This window comes from Piliocolobus tephrosceles, chromosome 19, assembly GCF_002776525.5.
Source record: "Piliocolobus tephrosceles isolate RC106 chromosome 19, ASM277652v3, whole genome shotgun sequence".
NCBI classification, from domain to species: Eukaryota; Metazoa; Chordata; class Mammalia; order Primates; family Cercopithecidae; genus Piliocolobus; species Piliocolobus tephrosceles.
The window spans coordinates 50,117,683-50,139,793 of NC_045452.1; the positions used below are offsets into that span (position 1 = coordinate 50,117,683).

General features: G+C 41.1%; 1 protein-coding gene across 6 annotated transcripts in view; it reads right to left on the minus strand.

Moving 5' to 3' along the window:
• The window catches only part of LOC111524882 (MAP3K7 C-terminal-like protein), a 60,233-nt gene that overhangs the window by 21,350 nt on the left and 16,772 nt on the right, over positions 1 to 22,111 (minus strand). For 5 of the 6 annotated variants that reach the window (XM_031934662.1, XM_023190210.1, XM_023190203.1 and 2 more), the window contains 2 exons: positions 21,071 to 21,179; positions 5,621 to 5,682 (listed from right to left, as the gene is read on the minus strand). In XM_031934662.1, the coding sequence (XP_031790522.1) occupies positions 5,621 to 5,682; positions 21,071 to 21,179 (171 nt within the window). Of the gene's footprint in view, positions 1 to 5,620; positions 5,683 to 9,016; positions 9,152 to 21,070; positions 21,180 to 22,111 lie in introns of those variants that run through there. The other variant, XM_023190215.2, reaches the window with a different exon arrangement.

Consider the following 22,111-nt stretch of genomic DNA (forward strand, 5'->3'; position numbering starts at 1 on the left):
AAAAAGCATTATTGAAAAGCTCCAAAGTATCTATATATGTTTTCTGTGTGGACACAGCAGTCAAAGAAAAATTGCAGTATAAGATACTTTTCAATGTGTGTATGACAGAAAATGTCAGCTATGTCTGGTGCTTTCTATGAGAATACATCCTAACCACATTTCCAGATGGATGTTAAAGACCAGTGTAGCAGAATCCTGGAAGGCTAGACTTCTTCATTTTCTATCATTTTCATTTCCCAGATGTCAAGCGATATATTGATGCAAAACCTAAAAGAAGTTTCCGGAGAGGCTGCTCGGATAACAGGATATTATGGTACACAACTGAAGCTACGAAATTGTTTATTTGTGGAGGTGACATCAGTTTCTGGACTTATCAGACTCTGTTAGTTCAGTGTGTACCACAGAGACACCTGTCACTGTCAGATTAGATAGGAGGACTTTAAGGAGGGATTGTAGCTATTGCTCAATTTGGTTAAAAAAAAGTCATATTGTTTTCAAAGCACCTTGGCTTAATGAAAAGAAGAGGGTATCAGAACTTCTATCCCTAACTTAAAATCCCAAGGAGATGCTTTTATTTCATTTTACATGAATAAAAATAAATTACTTATTCTTAAGTATTTCATTCAATAAATAATTTCACCAGAGAATGAAATTTATATTAATTGAGCAATTATTTTGTCAAGGTCTGTGCTAGATCTACTCATTACCATATTTAATTCCCACAACAATGTGAGATTGATATCGTTATCTCCACTTTGCAGTTGAGAATTGAGTTTTCAAGAGAGTAAATAACAAGCCGGAAATCACAAATTTAGCTGAGATCCAAATCCAGGCCAACCCAATGCTAATGCCCATGCTTTGGTCATTGTCATTCTCATTAGGATGTTTTTAATTACAATCTACTAGTCATCATGTCCTCTACCTGACAATAGAACATATTTCTCATTCCAATGCAGTTAAGACCACGTTGTAGCATAGTTTTGGATCATGTGTAAGTTAAATCATGGTTCCAAAAACATAACATGCTTAAGCAGTAAGACAGGCTTGGTCTTGACCCAAACCCTGGGACCATGAAAGGATGCCACCATCTTTTAGAACAGAGAGAGACAGGTCAAACAGAAAGAAGCCGAGAGAGACCTGAAGAAAAGTAATGGCTAGGTGCGTTGGTTCACATGTGCAATCTCAGCACTTTGGGAGCCTGAGGTGGGTAGATCCCTTGAGCCCAGGAGTTTGAGACCAATCTGGGCAACATGGCAAAACCCTATCTCTATGAAAAATACAAAAATTAGCCAGGTGTGGTGGCATGCACCTGTGGTCCCAGCTACTCAGGAGGCTGGGGTGGGAGGATCACCTGAGCTCAGGGAGGTCGAGGCTGCAGTGAGCCATGATCATGCCACTGCACTCCAGCCTGGGTGACAGAGCAAGACTTTGTCTCAAAAAATAAAAACGAAAGAGAATAGTGATTTTTCATTCATTCTTAGAAATGGACATAGAATTGGGCCTCCTTTCTTCTGACTATATCATCTACACTAGCTCTACTCAAATACTGCCCCTGATGGCCATGGGAAATTTAGAAATCTAGTCCCAAGAAAGGAATCTGCACAAATAGAATTGACCTTCCACCTACCCCTGGATGGAGGCCCAAGGCCCACAAATGAACATTATAAAGAGATGTTCATTTTAACACCTACCTTCTCCTGCGGTCTCTTGCTCAATATTTTGCATTAATAGAGACATCAAGAGAAATGTTTGTCACTGCTATTCTTGCACAAGGCTTTTTTTGGCTTCTGTGAAAATAGAAGCACTGCGAATTACATGCTCAAACATGTCCACATTCTTGGCAAAACAACAGAAAAATCCTGGGGGTCAAATTAGTGATCGAATATCTACCAAATAGCTATTTTATAGCAGCATTTTATAAACTACCAAAGCATGTGTAATGGATATCAGAAAGTCAGAACAGATTTTACAAGGTTATTCTATAACAACATTATGGCAACCTTGCAAAACAGAAACAAACAAACAAAAAAGTTTCCACCTATCAAAGTAATTTAAGCAGCCTGTATGTTCCTTAAAAAGCGTAAGGGAAAGAAGAGAATAGTACATTTATTTAGACCAAAATTTGGCCTCAAGTTTCTCATCTGTAAAGCGGAGACATAACAGTTAGCTTACTAATTATTGTAAGGATCAAATAAGATCATATGTAGGGAAACATCCCTTGCCTAGTAGGTACTCAGTGTGCTTTGGTGGGATTTAAATCCGAGGTTCTGCAGAGAATGGGGCTGGCAATACCTGGCATCATTTATTTTCTACCAAGAAAATGTTTAAATCTCTGATAGAGGTAATGAAGACTCAGTTCATTCTTAAGCAAATAGTTGCAACCACAAAGCACTTCACATGCCTTTGTAACCCAACTTTTACTCTTCCATAGTGGATGATGATAGTCGATAAAATTCCAAAAGCCATTACTGTGTGATGAAAGCACACCAGACTGACTGTAAAGGTGGCCTGCTCCGTGTAATAGATTGTTCCTTTTGTACATAAAGCGTTTGCATTGCTTTCAATACAGAGACTTCCTGCTACAGAAGGCTTAAATGTATATGCTTATGCTAAGCATAGAAATAAACATTTGCTTTCAGATGTCATTTTCTGTTAGATTTCTCCTCCCAACCATCACCGTCTTGCTCTTTAGTCACTCACGCCCTGGAATACAGAATAAAGATAACAGGCAACAGCTCTAGACAGAGGCAACCCTACCCAAATGCCTTGACAACTGGTAAATGTTTGTAACACTCACTCCTATCCTTCACTCAACAAACAAGCACTTACTGAAATGTGTTTAGTTGTATTGCTGGTAACGCTCTCTCCATTCACAAAGAGATAAAGCACTATCATACTTTAAAGGGAAAAAAATCAAAACCCTGAGCCAGAAACTACCCTCTCAACTGCCTAATTCATTAAAGATCAATGAAGATGAAAGAGTTTCATTGGAGTAAAATAATTAAATAGACTTAACTTCTAATATATGTCAAGTGGAATTAAAGCTATAAAATTCAAATAGACCTGGCAATGCTTTAACAGAAAAAAATTATCTGGATAATTGCCAGGGCTACTGTAAGTCTTGTGGAGAATGATCCATGAGCCAGAGAAGACCATTAAAGTTCCCAAAGGAAAAAATTTTGTTCCAATACAAAAAAGTAGAATTCATGATCCATAATTTGAGGAGAGAACAAGAACCTGAATATGCTTTTAGTGTCTTATTTTCAAAACATGTTTACTCCTTATTTTCACCTAATTTCCATGATAATAAAATAGCTTTGATGTGACTATAGAATAAAAAGGAAAAAATGTGACTAGGGGAAAAATAGCTATTAGGTTGGTGCAAAAGAAGTTGTAGTTTTTGCCATTACTTTCTTTTTTATTTTTTTGAGATGGAGTCTTGCTCTGTTGCCCAGGCTGGAGTGCAGTGGTACAATCTTGGCTCACAGCAACCTTCAGCTCACTGCAACCTCCACCTCCCAGTTTCAAGTGATTCTCCTGCCTCAGCCTCCCTAGTGGCTGTGACTATAGGCGCGTGCCACCACACCTGCCTCATTTTTGTATTTTTAGTAGAGATGGGGTTTCACCATATTGACCAGGTTGGTCTTTTCCGCCTGCCTCAGCCTCCCAAAGTGCTGGGATTACAGGCGTGACGCACGGCACCTGGCCAATGGCATTACTTTCAATGGCAATCCCAATTACACCACCAGCAGCACATAGACAGCCCCTATGTGAGAACAGAACCTAAGCAAGAACCATCATTTGCAATGTGAGCACATCAGAAGAAAATGCAGGCCAGGCGCGGTGGCTCACGCCTGCAATCCCAGCACCTTGGGAGGCTGAGGCGGGCGGATTGCTTGAGGTCAGGAGTTTGAGACCAGTCTGGCCAACATGGCAAAATCCCGTCTCTACTAAAAATACAAAAATTAGCCAGGTGTGGTGGCACACGCCTGTAATTCCAGCTACTAGGGAGGCTGAGATGGGAGAATCACTTGAACCCAGAAGGTGGAGTTTGCAGTGAGCTGAGATCACCACACTGTACTCCAGCCTAGGTGACAGAGGGAGACTCTGTCTCAAAGGAAAGGCAGAGGGAGGTCTGAATTGTTCTTCTTCATGCTGAAAAGAAGAGATATTGGTGGGGACAGGGAAGGGAGAGACTATAGTTAGATATTAGAAGCCAGGAGAGCTGGGTTGAGAACCCTGCATGGAGGACAGAAAAAAAGGAGACATGATGGCTGATAGCTAGAGAGGAGATTTTAGGGATGACAGAGCTCTTTTGACAGCTGTGTGGTGATCAGCGTAACCCTCCGACCTCCTATACTATTTTCAGCAATACCTACATAGCTATACTGCTCTGTTGAGCAGCTTTCTGTTGGAAAGCTGAGACAATACCCAGGACTGCTACAAAGGTGAGAATGAGGACTCCTCCAAGCGGGCAGGTCACACCTGAGTCGCCCTCAGTTGGTTTCTAGAGACCACCCTGGCAGTAGAGCACCAGCTTTTCAAACCTGACCCAGGTTTTTAACACAGTGCCTGTGTACTGAGGTAAGAACAGAAGCAAACAAAAGGGAACACTATCTTGGCCTGTGGAAGGGCTCATTCTTGGTTCTTCTTCCACCTCTGTTGAGGGCTGTCCAGGAATAAGAATCCCAAACTCAAATGACCTCAGGACACAAGGCACACCCACAAATGGGAAAAGCTGCTGTGTATAAGATAATAGGGTATGTCAGGGCCTGTTGGGAACTGGAGGTTACAAATCCCTTCTAAAGGCTTTCAAAATCAATATTTAGGAGAAAAAAGTGGTGACCAAGAAATGTCTGTGTACAGGATTCAAAACCCCTACTGGACTTGTCTAAATGTGCCTAAAAAGTTAAGTATTCAAGTCAATGGCTGGCCCAAGGCCAGTATCCAGGTATTTTAGACAGAACCTCTTCTGAAAGCCATTTTTGCCTGGAATCACCATGGATAATCTAAAGAAAATTAAAATATGATAAATGAGCTCCTTTCAAATAATTCTGGTGTATTAAAATATCTTTCAACAGATCACTCAGAAACTACATATACAAAATAATTTTTCATGGGTCCAACAAGTCAATTTTCAGAAGGTTTAACTTAAAATAATTATATTCCATTAAAAGTTGTCAGAGAACTGGGGAAGGGGCAGGGAACAGAGAAAGGAAGGTTATTCCAAAGTCTTGGCAAACATGGTAAGTTTTCTCTGCGGAGTTTATCACTAAACCACTAACCCCAAACACAGCCAAAACTGCAATGGCATAGAGACAGCCATACCAAAGTAGAGCAGGGACCCGTCCTTTTCCCAGGCTCCAGAACTCCTTAAAAATAGGAGGCAATTTACACTATAAGCACTTGATGTCCTGGTGCCATAGCCAGATAACCAGACAGGGGCATTCATGAGGGCTTCAGCCTGACTTTGGAGCTCTAGAAATGTAATCCTTGATGACTTCAAAGCCCCACATTCTGTGTCCAAGTCAGTCTCCCCTAGTCAGGCCACTCTCTGCCCAGCTCGCTATACTTTATGACACTAAGGAGGAAAGAAGAGGGACTTTAGAAAAATCCTTACCTGTAGCTGCTGGTCTAATTCTGGAAATTCCAAAGGAATGGAGTCTTCAGGGGGTGTATCATCTAAAACAAGAAAATGAAATGATTCCTCACTATGGAGCTCTTTCTTGTAGGAGAGATGCCCTGTTGGGACCGTCCCTGGACTCCCCCATAGTTAGACCATCAGTGGACACTGTTTCAGTCATTTTCATCACTTCAGTTGGGGACAGACAGAATGTAAAGGACAATTTTGCTCGTTTTCTGTACACACAGATGCGTGGAGAGCTTAGTTGGCCCGAACAAAATTTTGCAAGCAAATATCAGAATCCTCAAATGTCCAGGCTGGTAGCTCTCCAATTAAGAAGGACTGCTTGTCTTTCAATACTCTTACATTGGCCAAAACCAAAAAATATGATATGAAACAAAATGCTTTAATAAGGTGCTAATGAGGTGGCCAGAAGGACTTTAATGGGACAGGGGAACATGTTAGTGAAAAGTAGAGGCGTTCGTTCTGCTCTGAATGACTCCAAGTGCCGCAAGCTGTGACAGTATTGCTGTCTGCTCCTACCACAAACCACACTAACAGGCAGTTAACCAGAAACTCGTTCTGGGTTACAGTGAGAAACAGGCAGCAACCCAAATGGGGCGTTTCTTTCCAATACACCAGGCAGCACTCCTACCCTGCGGCAGAATTCACAGCTTTGTTAGAGAGCGCCAGAGCCCAGAGAGTCCCAGAAGACCTCCTAACTCGCGCTTACGTTGACTGGTTGGCAATAGGCAGCTGTTGCTGGATCGGAAGATGAAGTTCTAAGAAGCATTTGAGGAAACCTGAACAAAATATAGGTCAGAATACCCCCACATCTCTTCAAGAACATAGTGCTGACCCAGCCTTGGTGCTAGAAAGCAGAACCTCTGGTACCTCCAGGTACTCTCTGGCTCTAAGGGTTCATTGGCCACTCATTTCCAATCCCTACCCCAGTATATACACAGTACAGATATACATACAGTACAGATACAGTAGATACATATACAGTACACATACACATACAATACAGATACACATACACATGCATATATAATAGAGATATAGTACAGATACATACAGAGTACACATATACATACAGTACAGGTGCAATACAGTTACATATACAGTACACATATACAATACAGATACACATACAGTACACATACATAAACATATATAATAGAGATACAGTACAGATACATATACAGTATACATACATATACAATACAGATACAGTACACATACACACATATAATAGAGATAGAGTACAGGTACATATACAGTACACATATATACAATACACATACAGTTAGATATGTACAGTACACATACAGATACAGTACAGATACATACATACACAGTACACATACATATACACATACAGTTTACATACATATATAATACAGTACAGATACATATACAGTACACATATATGTACAGTACAGGTATAGTACAGATACATATACAGTACACATACATATACAATACAGATACACATGCAGTACACATGCACATACATATATTATAGAGATACAGTAGATACATATACAGTACACATATGTATACAGCACAGATACAGTAAGATATACACAGTACACATACAGATACAGTACAGATACATATGCAGTACATACACATATACAGTACACATACATATGTGCAGTACAGTACATATACATATACAGTACATACACACAGTACACATATACAGTGCAGATACATATACAGTGCAGATACATATACAGTGCAGATACAGTGCATAACTACATATACAGTACACTTATACATATAGTACACACACATATACAGTACATATACATATATAGTACATATGCATATATACATATACAGTGTACATACACATATACAGTACACATACATCTACGTATACAGTACATATACGATATGTATGCAAAATATAAGGTGAAAAAATAATTTAAAAACCAAAGCTATTTTAAATTATAATAAAGCAAGAAAAGATAATCGTTTTTATGTTTTCACAGTCATCACCAAATTTCTTGATTAAAAACTGGTTGATGTTCTTTTTGAACTAGAGGGAGTGGTATGGGCCACACACAACATAGAAACAAGTATCGTCTCCCAATGCGCTGATAGTATAGTCCAGAATAAAATGTAGTACCCAAGGCATTTCTGGCATCTAAGGCATTGAAAGCATCGAAGATAATCACCAGAAAGATAATTTAAACAAGCACAGTATTCACTTTGACCAAAGCCCTCAAGGGTCATATCACTTAATAGTCTCTGGTATATTTTAGTCAAGAGTAGTATAACAATACTTCCATTTAAAAGTAGTTTAAAATAATGACAATGCATCACCACATTTGAATCTGTTTCGTGTCTGCACCTATGCTAGACGATGGCTGTCCTCAGATTCAGTGATATCACTTCACTTTAGCTCACAGAACAAGTAGAAACTGAGAAATTTCCCAAGCCCCTTGCTGCAGGTTAGAAGACAGTCTTCAGAGGAATTGAGATTCAGTCCCCAGGCCCTTTGAATGCTCTACTTAGACTAGAAGTGACAAATTCTGCCCATTACTGTGCCTTGTTAAATCCACCCCAACATTTGCAAAGAATTGGACAAAAGGCAGAAATAAAGCACTTGCCACCACTGACCCTTTAGAGGTAGGCTTCATTATAAAACCTATGCTTTGTGAAACTGATTTTGGTCTTAACTGCATTTACATTCACTGCAGTACAAGTTTAATAACCTAGACATCACAATCACTTTAGCTCACTGGGTCCAAGGCCAGAATGATTTGGCAAAGGTAAATGGCAAAAGTAAATGGGAAAGGTAAATAGGAACAAATGGTAAATGGGAATGTGCCTCCCAACCCTAATAATCATAAACAAGCAGGCACTTGTTGGAAGGAGAAACCACTTCTGTAAAGTATGAGCGGCTAAGACATTCTAGAATTCTAGAAGACAGCCAGGAATGAACCTCAAAGCTTCCTGAGACTTAATCCGCCTTGCCCCCTGTGAAGTCACACTCCTTCCTGCTTAATTATTTTTTTAAAATAAAGGTATCCATTTACTTTACTACAGTAATGTAAATAGCAAACACCTGGTATCAACAGAATTAATGAGGCCCACTGTGGAAATCTACATCCTTATTTATAGTCACACCATATCGAGTCAAACATATGTGACCATACTGATAATTTTACAGATAAATAAAGTAGCTTCAAATTGGACTCCTTGAGTTGAAATAAAAGTCTAACTGATTAACATAGAAATCAACATACAATGGATGTTTTAGAGAGTCGAGCAAAATAAAAAGTAAGACTTTTGTTAAAGAATGGATCAAGCTGGATTAACCCAAGCAGGAAATAGCAGCGGAAACAAGAAAACCAAAGACAGATGTACGAAGCCTACCAAGTCTGAAAGCCAGGCCTGTATTTCACTGTTTGATGCCATCTGGTTTAGCTGGCATCCCTAGCAGCCAGAAATTTCAGGGCTTGCGAAGCTGCTTACAAAGCTGCCCCAAGTTGATGTGTGGTGTGTTTACTTTTAAACAGTGGCTGCCTTCTTTGACTGGTTTTAAAAATAGGCAAATATTCTAAAAGCAGGATGATGAATCACTGGATTGGGCCAAAAGGAAAGAAGGAAAATGACTCAGGCTGACTAGTAGCACAGCTGTTCCAAAAACATTTGGCCGAATCGTTGTAAAACATTTTGACAGTGATACCGGATCGGAGTTCCTGACAGCAGTTAAGTTTGTTTTGACAATTCCAGAAGCATAAAGTAGACTGTACAGTAGCTGTACAAGAGACCCTCTAGCAAATTTAGCTTTTTTCAAAAGAAAATAGTTGCTAGATATGTTTATAATGGGACAAAATCACAGCACAAGTACATTTTTATTAAAATCTATTTACCAAATATTTATTGTGCAAGACTGGGGCTGAGACTTATGCAAAATGGGCAAATCACTTTATCATATTTTCAATGCATTAAGGAAGTAATTTGAAGGCTTCCTCTTCAAAATGGCACTGTAGACTTACTAGACCAAGCAAAATGTATCCTAAGAAAGATTTTAAAGGATGAAATATAAAGGAGAGAAGAGGAAAATTTTTTATATAAACAGATGTTCACTGCCTGTTTGGCAAATACAATGTGACGAAGCCAATGTCCTTAAGATAGAACTTTCCTATTGACCGCCCAACCGTTGTGATGTACCATGGTACATTTGACGATGGGCTCTTTTCAACATCTATTGAGCAGCTGTTGCGTTGGTTTCAGGATTCTTTTGTTTGTAGATTCCCTTCAATTGTCTTCTCTGTGTTTCTCCATAACTTGAACAAATAGGACACATTGGGTCTGTAATCCAAATCCTCTCTGTTATTTAGCAATGAGAGCTAGCAATCAGTTAGCAGAGAATATTGAAACTGGAAAAGACTAGGCAACCATCTGGTCCAGCCCCCTCAGAGTAGAGCCAAAGACAAGGACCTCAAAAAGGGAAAGAAGTTACCCAAGACTCCGTGACTCGTGGCCATGTAAGATTAAGGGGTGTCCCCCAGCCCTGGGCTCTTTCCACCATCCCACTCTGCTCTTCTGCACTTACTAGTCCATAGGTTCTCAGCTTGTATTTCATGAACCAGTAAAATTTTCCCTAAAATATTCTGGCCAGGCACAGTGACTCATACTTGTAATTCTAGCACTTTGAGAGGCCCAGGCAGGAGGATCACTTCAGGTCAGGAGTTCGAGACCAGCCTGGCCAACATGGTGAAAGCCCATCTCCACTAAAAATACAAAAATCAGCCTGGCATGGTGGTGCGCGCCTACAGTCCCAGCTACTTGGGAGGCTGAGACAGGAGAATTGCTTGAATCCAGGAGGCTGCAGTGAGAATCGGAGGTTGCAGTGAGCCAAGATCAAGCCCCTGCACTCCAGCCTGGGAAACAAAGCTAGACTCCATGTCAAAAAAAAAATCCCTAAAATATTGGGAATTACGTCTTAAGAGCATCCAACTATTTCTTTGGCTAGTGAAGATGATTCAAAAATGACCACTGAATATCATTAGTATTCCTTTATGGCAGAGAGAACATTTCAACACCAAAATCATAAGGCAATCATAGAATAAAGGAGTGGCCATTATATTTAGCTTTACAGATGAAAATAAACATATACCCAAAACACCTCACTGTCGTACCCTTCTTTCTTTCTTTTTATCAGAGGGGTGAAAACTTCATCAAAGCCAGACTGGGTTTTGAGAACACTGTTCTAAACAACAGCTTCACTGGGTTTTGCAGTCAATCATCTGTCCCTCCCACTGTGCTCACCATCGTAGACATAACTGGGGTGTAAGTTGAGAAGCCCTAAATCCTTGTTAAAAAGTGTTTAGGTTGCCACATGGAGAAGACCTCAGGAGAGGGAAAGCCATGCCCAGAGGACATTCCCAAGCCCACTGCACTCCCCAAGCAGAACACAAGAGGCAGCCTTGCCCAGGATCCACTGAATTTGTTGACATTTCCTGCAGTTACAGCTGGCTTCATGGGCATTGGACCTATGTGATCACACAGAGCCCTCCCTCCAGATGGGCCCCACACTTAATTTAATACTCTGCTAGAGTGTCCTGAATTTCTTAATAATTTTTGAATGAGGAACCCTGCATTTTCATTTTGCACCATGCTCTGTAAATGATGAAGTCAATTCTACCTGCAGTATGACCTCTGAGTGCTGGTGTCCTGTAAAAATTGCAGGTCACCAGGGACAAACTGATACTTACAAGGCAGGTGAATCTGGGTAGTGGCTTAAGTGCTGAGGCTCATACAGAAACTTTCCTGGGAACTGTTTGCCTATGAAGGCTCCTAACCACTAAGAACACAGCAGGTCAGTACAATGTTCAGTAAGACACAGACTTGAACTTGAATCTCAGGTTGGCCACTTTTTAATTGGTGACTGTAAACAATCGGCATAATCTTCTTGAGACTCAGTTTCCTCCTCTGCAAAATGGCAAGGGTATTACCTGTCTCTGAAACTTGCTATTGATAAAGGAATGTGTGTGTCAATCACTATCCTAAAGCCCAGCATCCGGAAAGTAACCAGTAATAATAATGAATGCTTTTAAAGTTCACTTTTCATTCTTTTTCACCATCAACCTGACCAAAGGGGTAATGTGGAGACGGGGCAGCTGTGTGTGTATATATGTGAGTAGCGGCAGGAGATGGGAAATTATTATTCTTCATCATCTGAATAATACAAAGGCAACACACAGGGTTAAGGTCACTGACTCTAATTACTGAGTTCTCCCTCTGCCACTTAAGGGAGATTTCCCTGATGCAGCTATAACCTCAGGTCTTGTGGATTTAATCTCTTCATTTAAATCTGAATTTAAGGATCTCCTGTCCAGGCACAGTGGCTCATGCCTGTAATTCCAGCACTTTAGGAGGCTGAGGTGAGAGGACTGCTTCAGTTCAGGAGTTTGAGACCAGGCTAGGTAACACGGAAAAACCCCATCTCTGAAAAAAAATACAAAACAATTAGCCAGGCGTGGCGGCACACACCTGAAGTCCCAGCTGCTTGAGAGGCTGAGGCAAGACGATTGCTTGAGAATGGGAGGTGAAGGATGCAGTGAGCAGAGGTCATGCTACGACACTCGAGCCTGAGTGACAGAGTAAGACCTTTTCTCAAAAAAAAAGAATTTACTTACAAACACTTTTCATATGAAAGACTGTAAAAAAAAAATTTTATGCATGAAAGGTCTTTGAGTACTGTCATTTTAAATCTAAATGTAAATTAATATTTTATTTTTAGGAATAAAATATGGGACAAAAGGTAACCAATGCACATTCCTAATATTTCCAAAAAATTTAATTTCTAGATACCTAAGTCCTTGTTAGAGTATCACATAGTTTTAAGACACATCAAAAGCTTTTTAAAACTTTGTTTCCTGCTTATTAAATGCTAGAGATGTGAATTCTTTAATATACATCAGATTTTCAGGACCCATAAAATTACAAGTATAGCTACAGAGATGAATGTGAATATTAACGCAGATATGGATAAAGGTAGAGATTTGGTATGGCAAAGCAGATTTTCAGTTCTTTATAAGGTAATAAACATGATGGTATCTTAACCAGTACCTAAAATTGTCAGACTAATAAGACCATGTGTCCGTAGACTGGTTTTGCTTAGCAAAAAGAGACTTGATTTAGTTAAGGACAATTTCTTTTTTTTTTTTTTGAGACGGAGTCTCACTCTGTCACCCAAGCTGGAGTGCAGTGATGCAATCTCGGCTCACTGCAACCTCCGCCTCCCGGGTTCAAGCGATCCTCCTGCCTCAGCCTCCCAAGTAGCTGGGACTACAGGCACCTGCCACCATGCCCAGCTAATTTTTTGTATTTTTAGTAGAGACGGGGTTTCACCATGTTAGCCAGGATGGTCTCCATCTCCTGACCTCGTGATCCCTCCACCTCCACCTCCCAAAGTGCTGGGATTACAAGTGTGAGCCACCACGCCCAGCCAAGGACTAATTTTATGTTTCTTGGAAACACCTATTCACAATTATTGTAGCTATCATTTTGTGAATGTCATTGATTTATCCTGTTGTTAGAATATTTTGACTGGCTTAGGTTATAACATACTCACTGTCTGAAAAGCACCTGCCTCAAGAAGAGCTTATCGGGGCCAGGTTCAGTGGCTTATGCCTGTAATCTCAGCACTTTGGGAAGCGGACATGAGTGGATTGCTTGAACTCAGGAGTCCAAGCCTAGCCTGAGCAACATAGGGAGATACTGTCTCGACAAAAAATAAACAAGAAACTGGATACCGTGGTGCATGCCTGTAGTCCTAGCTACTTGGGAGGCTGAAGTGGGAGGATAGTTTGAGACCAGGAGGTTGAGGCTGCAGTGAGCCAAGACTGCACCACTGCACTCCAGCCTGGGCAACAGAGTAAGACCGTGCCTAAATAAAGAAATAAATAAGCAAACAAACAAGAGCCTACTGGAAGGATATTTATCCTTCAGCACACCACCAAATAAAATTTACTCCTTTTTTTCTTCTCTCTTACCACAACATGCCAGAAGTAACCTTCCTCCATCAACCCCATGGCCCTTGGGAGGCTATTTGTTGTCAGGAAGCTTTGAGCTTTCTCTCATAACATGAACTCTGCCTCTAAATGGGCAATTAAGTAACAGTCCTGAGGACCTGGCTTTGAACCCTCCTTCTATTTATTAGTTGCATGATTTGAAGCAAGTCACTTCATCTCACTTAGCAAACATTTATTTCCACTTCTGTGAAAATGAGCGGAATAGCACCTTCCTGTGGGGTTGCAGCCAATATTAAATTGATGAGAAGATGCCAGTAAAAGCACTACTCCTAAGTATTCAATAAACACTCACCTCCTTTCTGGCCTTTCTTCACAACTTTAAGTAATACATTCCAACCAATAAACCCCATAGTATCTCAGACTTTTCATCAGACACCAGGATAATGAACCCCAAGTGGTTACAGATAGTGCATTACTGATTTCATAAGTGTTTGATAATTACGTTTCTACTATGGTTCTCAACTCTGCGCGCCATCAGAAATGTAAATATAGGAGACACCCACCTTCCACCCTGCCCTTAAGGCACTTTTGACTGAATGTTGTCACTGCATGCTGAGACAGCTTTAAATGTAAGCTCATATTGGGACAGAAGGTGATTCGAGAGAGTTCATAATGACTGAGCCTCCATTTCCTACAAATTCCTGGTTCCTGGTGTCTAAAATCCTAGTGGGAACTTTACCCCTTGACTCCTACAGAGTTCCCTGTGAATATGAAAAAAAAAAAAAAGGCCAGAGAGGGGGCCTGGGCGTGGTGGCTCACGCCTGTAAGCCCAGCACTTTGGAAGGCCAAGGCGGGTGGTCACCTGAGGTCAGGAGTTTGAGACCAGACTGGTCAACATGGGGAAACCCCATCTCTATTAAAAATACAAACATTAGCTGGGCGTGGTAGCAGGCGCCTGTAATCCCAGCTACTTAAGAGACTGAGGCAGGAGAGTGGCTTGAACCCAGGAGGTGAAGGTTGCCGTGAGCCAAGATCACACCACTGCACTCCAGCCTGGGTGACAGAGTGAGACTCCGTCTCAAAAAAAAACGAGAGAGGAGAAAATGGTAAACTCAATATTCATTTATAGCTTAGTGTGGATGAGGTTTTCCAGAGTCATTCCAGAGAACAATGATTAAAAGTATGGAGAGAAGAGATTACTAGAAACCCTTTGGATCCTGAGGAGGACAAGGAGAATAATACTGAAGGTGGAAAAGGCTGAAGGAAGAGGACAGTGACAAAAGACACTTTGTGGCTGGTCCGAGTACAATGGTGTTTACAACTAATTAATCACAACCAGCTACAGATGTCTTTGTTCCTTCTTTTCTCCCAGTGCTTTACTTGACTAGCCTTAAAAAATAATGATAAATAAAAAGACACTTCACCTGCACCGCAATTTTGCTGAGAGCCAGTTTTAGAAGTGTACACAAAAAGATTTCACATAACACCCAACTTGTTGAATTAGATTCAAAGGTAGCTATTGCAACTACTCCATGTAATTCTCCCTACCACGCAAAACATCCTGATATTTGAGGAGAAAATTGTATTGTTTAAAAGAGATACCAATAGTACAGGTTCTGGATTTAAAAAAAAAAAAAAAGAAAAGAAAAGGCCGGGCGTGGTGGCTCAAGCCCGTAATCCCAGCACTTTGGGAGGCCGAGACGGGCAGATCACAAGGTCAGGAGATCGAGACCATCCTGGCTAACATGGTGAAACCCCATCTCTACTAAAAAAAAAAAAAAAAAAAAAAACTAGCCAGGCGTGGTGGCGGGCGCCTGTAGTCCCAGCTACTCAGGAGGCTGAGGCAGGAGAATGGCGAAAACCCGGGAGGCGGAGCTTGCAGTGAGCTGAGATCCAGCCACTGCACTCCAGCCTGGGCTACAGAGCGAGACTCCATCTCAAAAAAAAAAAAAAAAAAAACTAAATGTCATACAATTAATTCATATCCAGATATAAAAAATTTCTAATAGCTTGAAAGAATTGTTTTTGAGATAGGGTCTTGCTCTGTCACGCAGGCTGGAGTGCAGTAGTGTAATCATGGCTCATTGCAGCCTCAATCTCCCAGACTCAAGCAAGTGCCCCTGTAGTTGGGACTGCAGACATGCACCACCACGCCCGGCTTATTTTATTTTTTTACAGAGATAGGTCTCATTATGTTGCTCAGGCTGGTCTTGCCTGGCCTCAAGTGATCCTCCTGGCTCAGCTTCCCAAAGTGTTGGGATTATAGGCATGAGCCACCGTGCCTGGCCAGAAAGAATTTTAAAAACAAAATATTAAAAGCTACCAGCTTGAGCTGATACTAGTATTCTTGACTCTTTCTAAATAAAACAAAAAAAAACTGCTCTAAAAAATGCAAAAGACAGAATTCCAAAGCCAAGGTCTAAATTTACAAGGAGCATGATAGATTTTAGCTTAGCTGAAGATAAAGAAACGTCTCAAATAATTAACATGAAATCCTAATGTCTGTCCAACTCTAAATTCCCTCTACCTGGAGAAGGGCCAGTGATTCTTGAATAACCCAAGAGGTAGGATTCATATTTTTCTTCTGCACTTTTTTCTATTAAGAAAATTAATTCCATCCAGTTTCCAGTTTAGGAAGTTTTAACTCTTTGAAGTTCCCAGTTCCCAGTTTAGGAAGTTTTAACTCTTTGAAGTTCCCAGAATATATATATATTCGTGCTCCAGAACCTTGCTTCCTTTATTTAAGGACCCCTGGAGGTCTGCGTTCTATTCAAAGTCTTATGGCTCATTCTGCTATCACTGCACAATGACCAACTCCTCATCTACCAGGGCCAGTCTGTCACCAAGTCCTTTCAACCCTTCTTTCAAAATGGACTCTGAATTTAGTTATCCCATTACATTATCTAATGCAGGCTCTCATCACTTGGTTCCATTATAAAAAGCCTCTTCCATTCTCCCATCTCTCCACATTCCAGACTATTCCACCAAACTTTTACCATTTTCATCATATTATTCCCTTTTCTAAGGACTTTTGACATTTCATCGCTTTTGATCAAGTCCAAACCCTTTTGCTGAACTTTGAAGATTGACTTGGTAACCCTAGTCTATTGCTATCTAAACAGGTACCCTATGTCAGTATCTAAAACAATGCCCGGCTCAAGCAGGGCAGGTAGACGTGTTACTTTTCCACAGTTCAGACCTCTGCTCCAAATGACTAGTTTTAGTCTTTTTTGAACACACCATGTTCTTCCTGACTCTTAAGTTTTGCTCCTGCTTTCTGTTTAGAGGGAAAAGAAAGAAAACTGGTTACAAGATATGTAGCCCCCTTTTTTGTATCTAGTACCCAGGAATGGCATCTGTCCTGTACTGCTCCTCTATACTCCACCTGCCCTCACGCCCAGTTTGACTATCACCTCTTCCAAGAAGCTATTACTAACTGTTCTGGGTGACACAGACTTTTCTCCAAACACCTTTGCCTTACAAAGCCCATGGGAGGTCATGCTGTTCTCTTTTGCACATCCCACTCACCTTTGGCAGAGTGCTGGAAACACTGAAACCAAATAAATTCAGCTAATTGACCAGAGGAAAAAATAGGATATGAACAATCTACTAACTGCATAACGAGTCCCCAAATAACTGCCAGTCAATACTGCTATAAAATCTACTTTGACGTCAAGTAGAAGTGTGAGATGTAGGTGAGACACAACTGCTCAGTGGTTTACACTTCCCTTGATACTCCACAGTCAGTTATAATTTCAGGGATAAGTTGAATGCTTAATTTGTATCAAGCACTCTGCTAAATACCTTACCTATAAGGTGTCATTGGCTTCTTATTACAACCCTGTGAATTAATACTACCATTCGCATCTTATAGGAAACTGAATTTCAGCAAGGTGGAATGATCATACAGATAGTTTGGAGGTAGGTCTAGAAATCATGCCTCTCTGGCTGTAAAGCCTACGTCCTTAACCTCTACACTAAATCATCTCAGGAATATATAGTCCTGAAATGACCAGATGAAACGAGCACTAGACTAAGCTTATCAGAAATCAACATGTTGGGCCGGGCGCAGTGGCTCACGCCTATAATCCCAGTACTTTGGGAGGCTGAGGAGGGCAGATCGACTGAGGTCAGGAGTTCGAGACCAGCCTGGCCAATGTGGTAAAACCCCGTCTCTACCAAAAATACAAAAATTAGGCAGGCGTGGTGGCGGGTGCGTGTAATCCCAGCTACGCGGGAGGCTGAGGCAGGAGAATCGCTTCAGGGAGGCGGAGGTCGCAGTGAGCCAATATCACACCACTGCACACCAGCCTGGGTGACAGAAAGAGACTCTCAAAAACAAAAAAAAAAAAAGATAAGAAAAGAAAGAAATGAACATGTCAATATTCACAAGCAAAGATGTCTCCTTTTCTCATGGACTCTGCTTATTCATCAATAATAAATCCAACAATATAGAATTACTCCCAAAAAGTCCACCTAGTGCCCTCATTTACTATGAAAGTCTAGGGGATTTTCCTTTGTTTCCCCCTAAATGTGTGGTCTGCAGGCCACATGCACTGGAATTCAAAAGGCATGCACAGCTCGCTTGATGGCAAGTGTTTTCCTGTGTGACACTCCACATGTTCCTTATTCAAGAATTCAAAGGGAGTGTCCCAAATATTTGCAAAGCATCTTTTTGGGCACTCAGAGCCACATGTATGTGCAAGAATACAGAGTCCTGGGCCCTGACTATTCTTTAAAATCTTGCATTTGTGATATGCATAAAACATAGGAGGGGGTTTCTTTTCCTTCTTACAACAAGAATGGGTCTCCTGAATCAGAATACATAGGAGTGGGGGCCTTAGAACATGTGTTTTCAATGAGTGCTTTTAATCAGGCAAGGTTGAGAAACACTGAACTTCAGCTCCTGCCCTAGGTTCTCCAGGTAGGTGCCCTTTCTAGAGATACGGGGACACACTGACCATAAGATTAAAATACTTAATTTGGGGAGTTTTCGTAAGCATCTTTTGGTGGGGCTTGAGAGTAGGAATTATTTAAAATAAATTATAATCCCTTTTGGAGGCTACCTATTAAAAACCATGAATTTTGAAAGTGGGCATTCTGGAGTCATTTGAAAGAGAAGAGAAAGAGACTGGAAAAAAACAATATAAATTGATGGATAAGAAACATCTGCAAGCTCCTAGTCAGAGACCAAGAGAGTTCAAACAATGGTGACAAATTAATTGCAAGTTGTACATCTTGTACTTCAAGATAGAGGTTATTCAGGCAAACCAAAGATGGAGATTTCACCTCTCCACGGCTCTTTTCTGTAAATAAATTAAATTTTGTTACAATGTTGACAAGGGAACAGTACATTTGGTCCAAAATTATAATGTAATAATACTGCTTGAGATAAATAAGCTTTATATACTGAAATTTTCTTTGTGAGGCTTTTGATTGTAACAGGGCTCGTTCTGCTCACATGCAGCATGACCGAAAAAGAAAGGAAATTATACATTTTCTTTCCCTCTGGATTTTGGGTTTGCATGTGTGTGTCTTGAGAACTAGCCACTCAAGATGCCATGAAAAGCACTGACTATTCCTTGAAATCTTGCATTTATGAAATGCATAAAAACAGAAAGGACTTTCATTTTTCCTTTTAGAGAAGCAGCATGGAAAAACAGAGAAAGTTCAGACTTCAAGCCTAGGGCCCTGAGTTCAGAACATAACTCCATTACTTACAGTGTGGTCTCTGGGTGGCAATCTCTGTCTCTGTACATAAGGAATACTAATACCAATGCCTATGTTGCAAGGTTGTTTTTTTTTGAGACGGAGTCCTGCTCTGTCACCCAAGCTGGAGTGCAGTGGCACAATCTCTGCTCACTGCAAGCTCCACCTCCCGGGTTCACACCATTCTCCTGCCTCAGCTTCCCGAGCAGCTGGGACTACAGGTGCCCGCCACCATGCCCAGCTAATTTTTTTTGTAGTTTTAGTAGAGACAGGGTTTCACCGTGTTAGCCAGGATGGTCTCGATCTCCTGACCTCGTGATCCACCCGCCTCGACCTCCCAAAGTTCTGGGATTATAGGCGTGAGCCACCGTGCCGGGCCGCATGGTTGTTTTAAGGATCAGAGATAATATAGGTGAATGCTTATTATGACAGAGAAGTATAGTTAGTGGCAGTTGTCATTTCTATGTGGGGGTGGATTGATTTGCCTGTTGGGAGGATTTCTTCTTACCACTGTCTTTCAGAGTGACCCTGAGTGAGGACACAGTATAACGGCAGATCATGGGAAGAGGTTTAGAAAAATAGATTATGAAGAGTCAAGCCTTCACCTCTTCCTACTATGGCATACATCTCCACTGGAGGCTAACAGTCTAGGAAACTCCAGGTTAAATGTGTCGCCTGGCATAGTAACCCCAAGCCTGCAATGGTTGTGTGACATCAGATTTCACAGAGCTCCTTACTTTGCATTACTTTGGAGTGATCGTGTCCCTTTTCAATTATTACTTTTTTAAAATAGAGATGAGGTCTCCCTGTGTTGCCCAGGCTGGTCTCAAAATTCCTGGGCTCAAGGAATCCTCCTGCGTTGGCCTCCCAAAGTGTTGGGATTATAGTCGATAGCCACCGTGATCGGCCAATCATTACTTTTTAAAGCATCATCCCTACATGGGCGTTATAGGAACACAGAGAGAGAGAGAGTCCTCAAAAGACCCAAAGTTTAAATGGTAATGTTGTTTAAGCATGTGATTTTAACAGATGACATTAAGCTAAGAGCAATGGTGGGCGCCAGAGGAAGAGAGCCAAGCCTTCCTTTCCTCAGCATTGTGACCTCCCGCCACATGAGGTCCTTTGTTCAAAAGTGGTGCAATTCAATATGTGTGTTAAGAGGTCACTGAGGGAAGCCATGACGAAGGGCTCTAAGTATGGCAGTTTCACCTCAGACCTTACTATTTAGAGAGGCTCCTCCTCACCTGTCCCATTCATCATTCCTGCTGAAGTCTGTTGATTTAGCCAGAAGTGTGGGAGCACCAGTGAGAAACCAGCATTTCAAACTTAGGTTTCAGCAAATGTTGCTGGAAACGGAACAATGATATTTTCATATTACCTGACCAACTGCCAGCTCCTAATAAATGTTTCCTCATGCAGTTTTAACAATAACACACTTTGCTATTGTTAGAAATTGTTAGAGCTCAATGAATTTTATTCTAAAAGAAAGCTAGAATGAGGAAGGAGGAGAAAAAAAAATGAGTTTAAATGACCCAAGGATTCAAGATGGAGGAAAGCATCCCTAGAGGCATTTCTGGAAGCCACGATCTAACAACGCATGATGAAATACCACATTCCCCATCATCAGGTCATGCGAGCATGCAACTTTAAATTTCCCACAGAGGCATGGCATTGGAAAAGATGCTGGAAAGGTGGGGTATGAGGGAGATAACGCTTCTTCCAGAGCAGAGTATACCTGAGGCGTCATTGAGGCTAAAGGCGATGCGTACAGGCTTGTCGGCAGGTACCCTGGCTGTGCTGATCATGTGGGCACCTGAGCCTCCGCCTTCTCCTGGGTCTTCCAGCTGTGACAGCAAGAGAGAGCCATTGTCACTTTATCCAGCATCATCCCCCTAAATACTCAGAGGCCCTTGGAGATTACAGGTGAAGTTATTAAGCTTAGTAAGCATTATCTGCTTATTCTAAAGATACTCCTAGTTTTGAGCTTTCTTTTTCTACGTCAAAAGTATTTGCCTGCCCCATTGAAATCTTTTTTTTTTTTTTTTCTTGGTTCAAGAAAAAATTGCTTTTGCAAGATACATCTAGAATGAATGAAATATTGGAAATATCTCTACCTGACTTACTCGCTCAGAATCCTTTCACACTGACCAGTTCAATCCTGCCCCATTGAGGTCATATAAAGTATTTTACTTTCAACTGAGGAGGATAAAAAGAGATATAGTCTTAATAAGGTATCAGATGGCTTCAAATTAGACTAGCTTTTCATGTTCAAAAGCCCAAATTAAATCTGAATTATTAATCTGAGAGTGGTAAAGAATGAGTTTCATGGAATCATTTAAAGAATACCAAAAGTCGCTGGGTGTGGTGTCTCACGCCTGTAATCCCAACACTTTGGGAGGCCGAGGCGGGAGGATCACTTGAGGTCAGGAGTTCAAGACCCACTTGGCCAACATGAGGAAACCCCATCTCTACTAAAAATATAAAAATTAGTGGGGCGTGGCGGCGGGCACCTGTAATCCCAGCTACTTGGGAGGTTGAGGCAAGAAAATCGGTTGAACCCAGCAGGCAGAGGTTGCAGTTAACCGAGATCACACCACTGCACTCCTGCCTGGGCGACAGGGTGAGACTTGTCTAAAAAAAAAAAATAAGTAAATAAAGAATACCAAAAGCCACTTTAAAATATCTGTTATATTATGAATATCATGTGCTTTAAATATCTGATTACCTGTAAGTCTATCAAACCTTTCTAAGGTTGCACATCTTAATCTATAAAAGC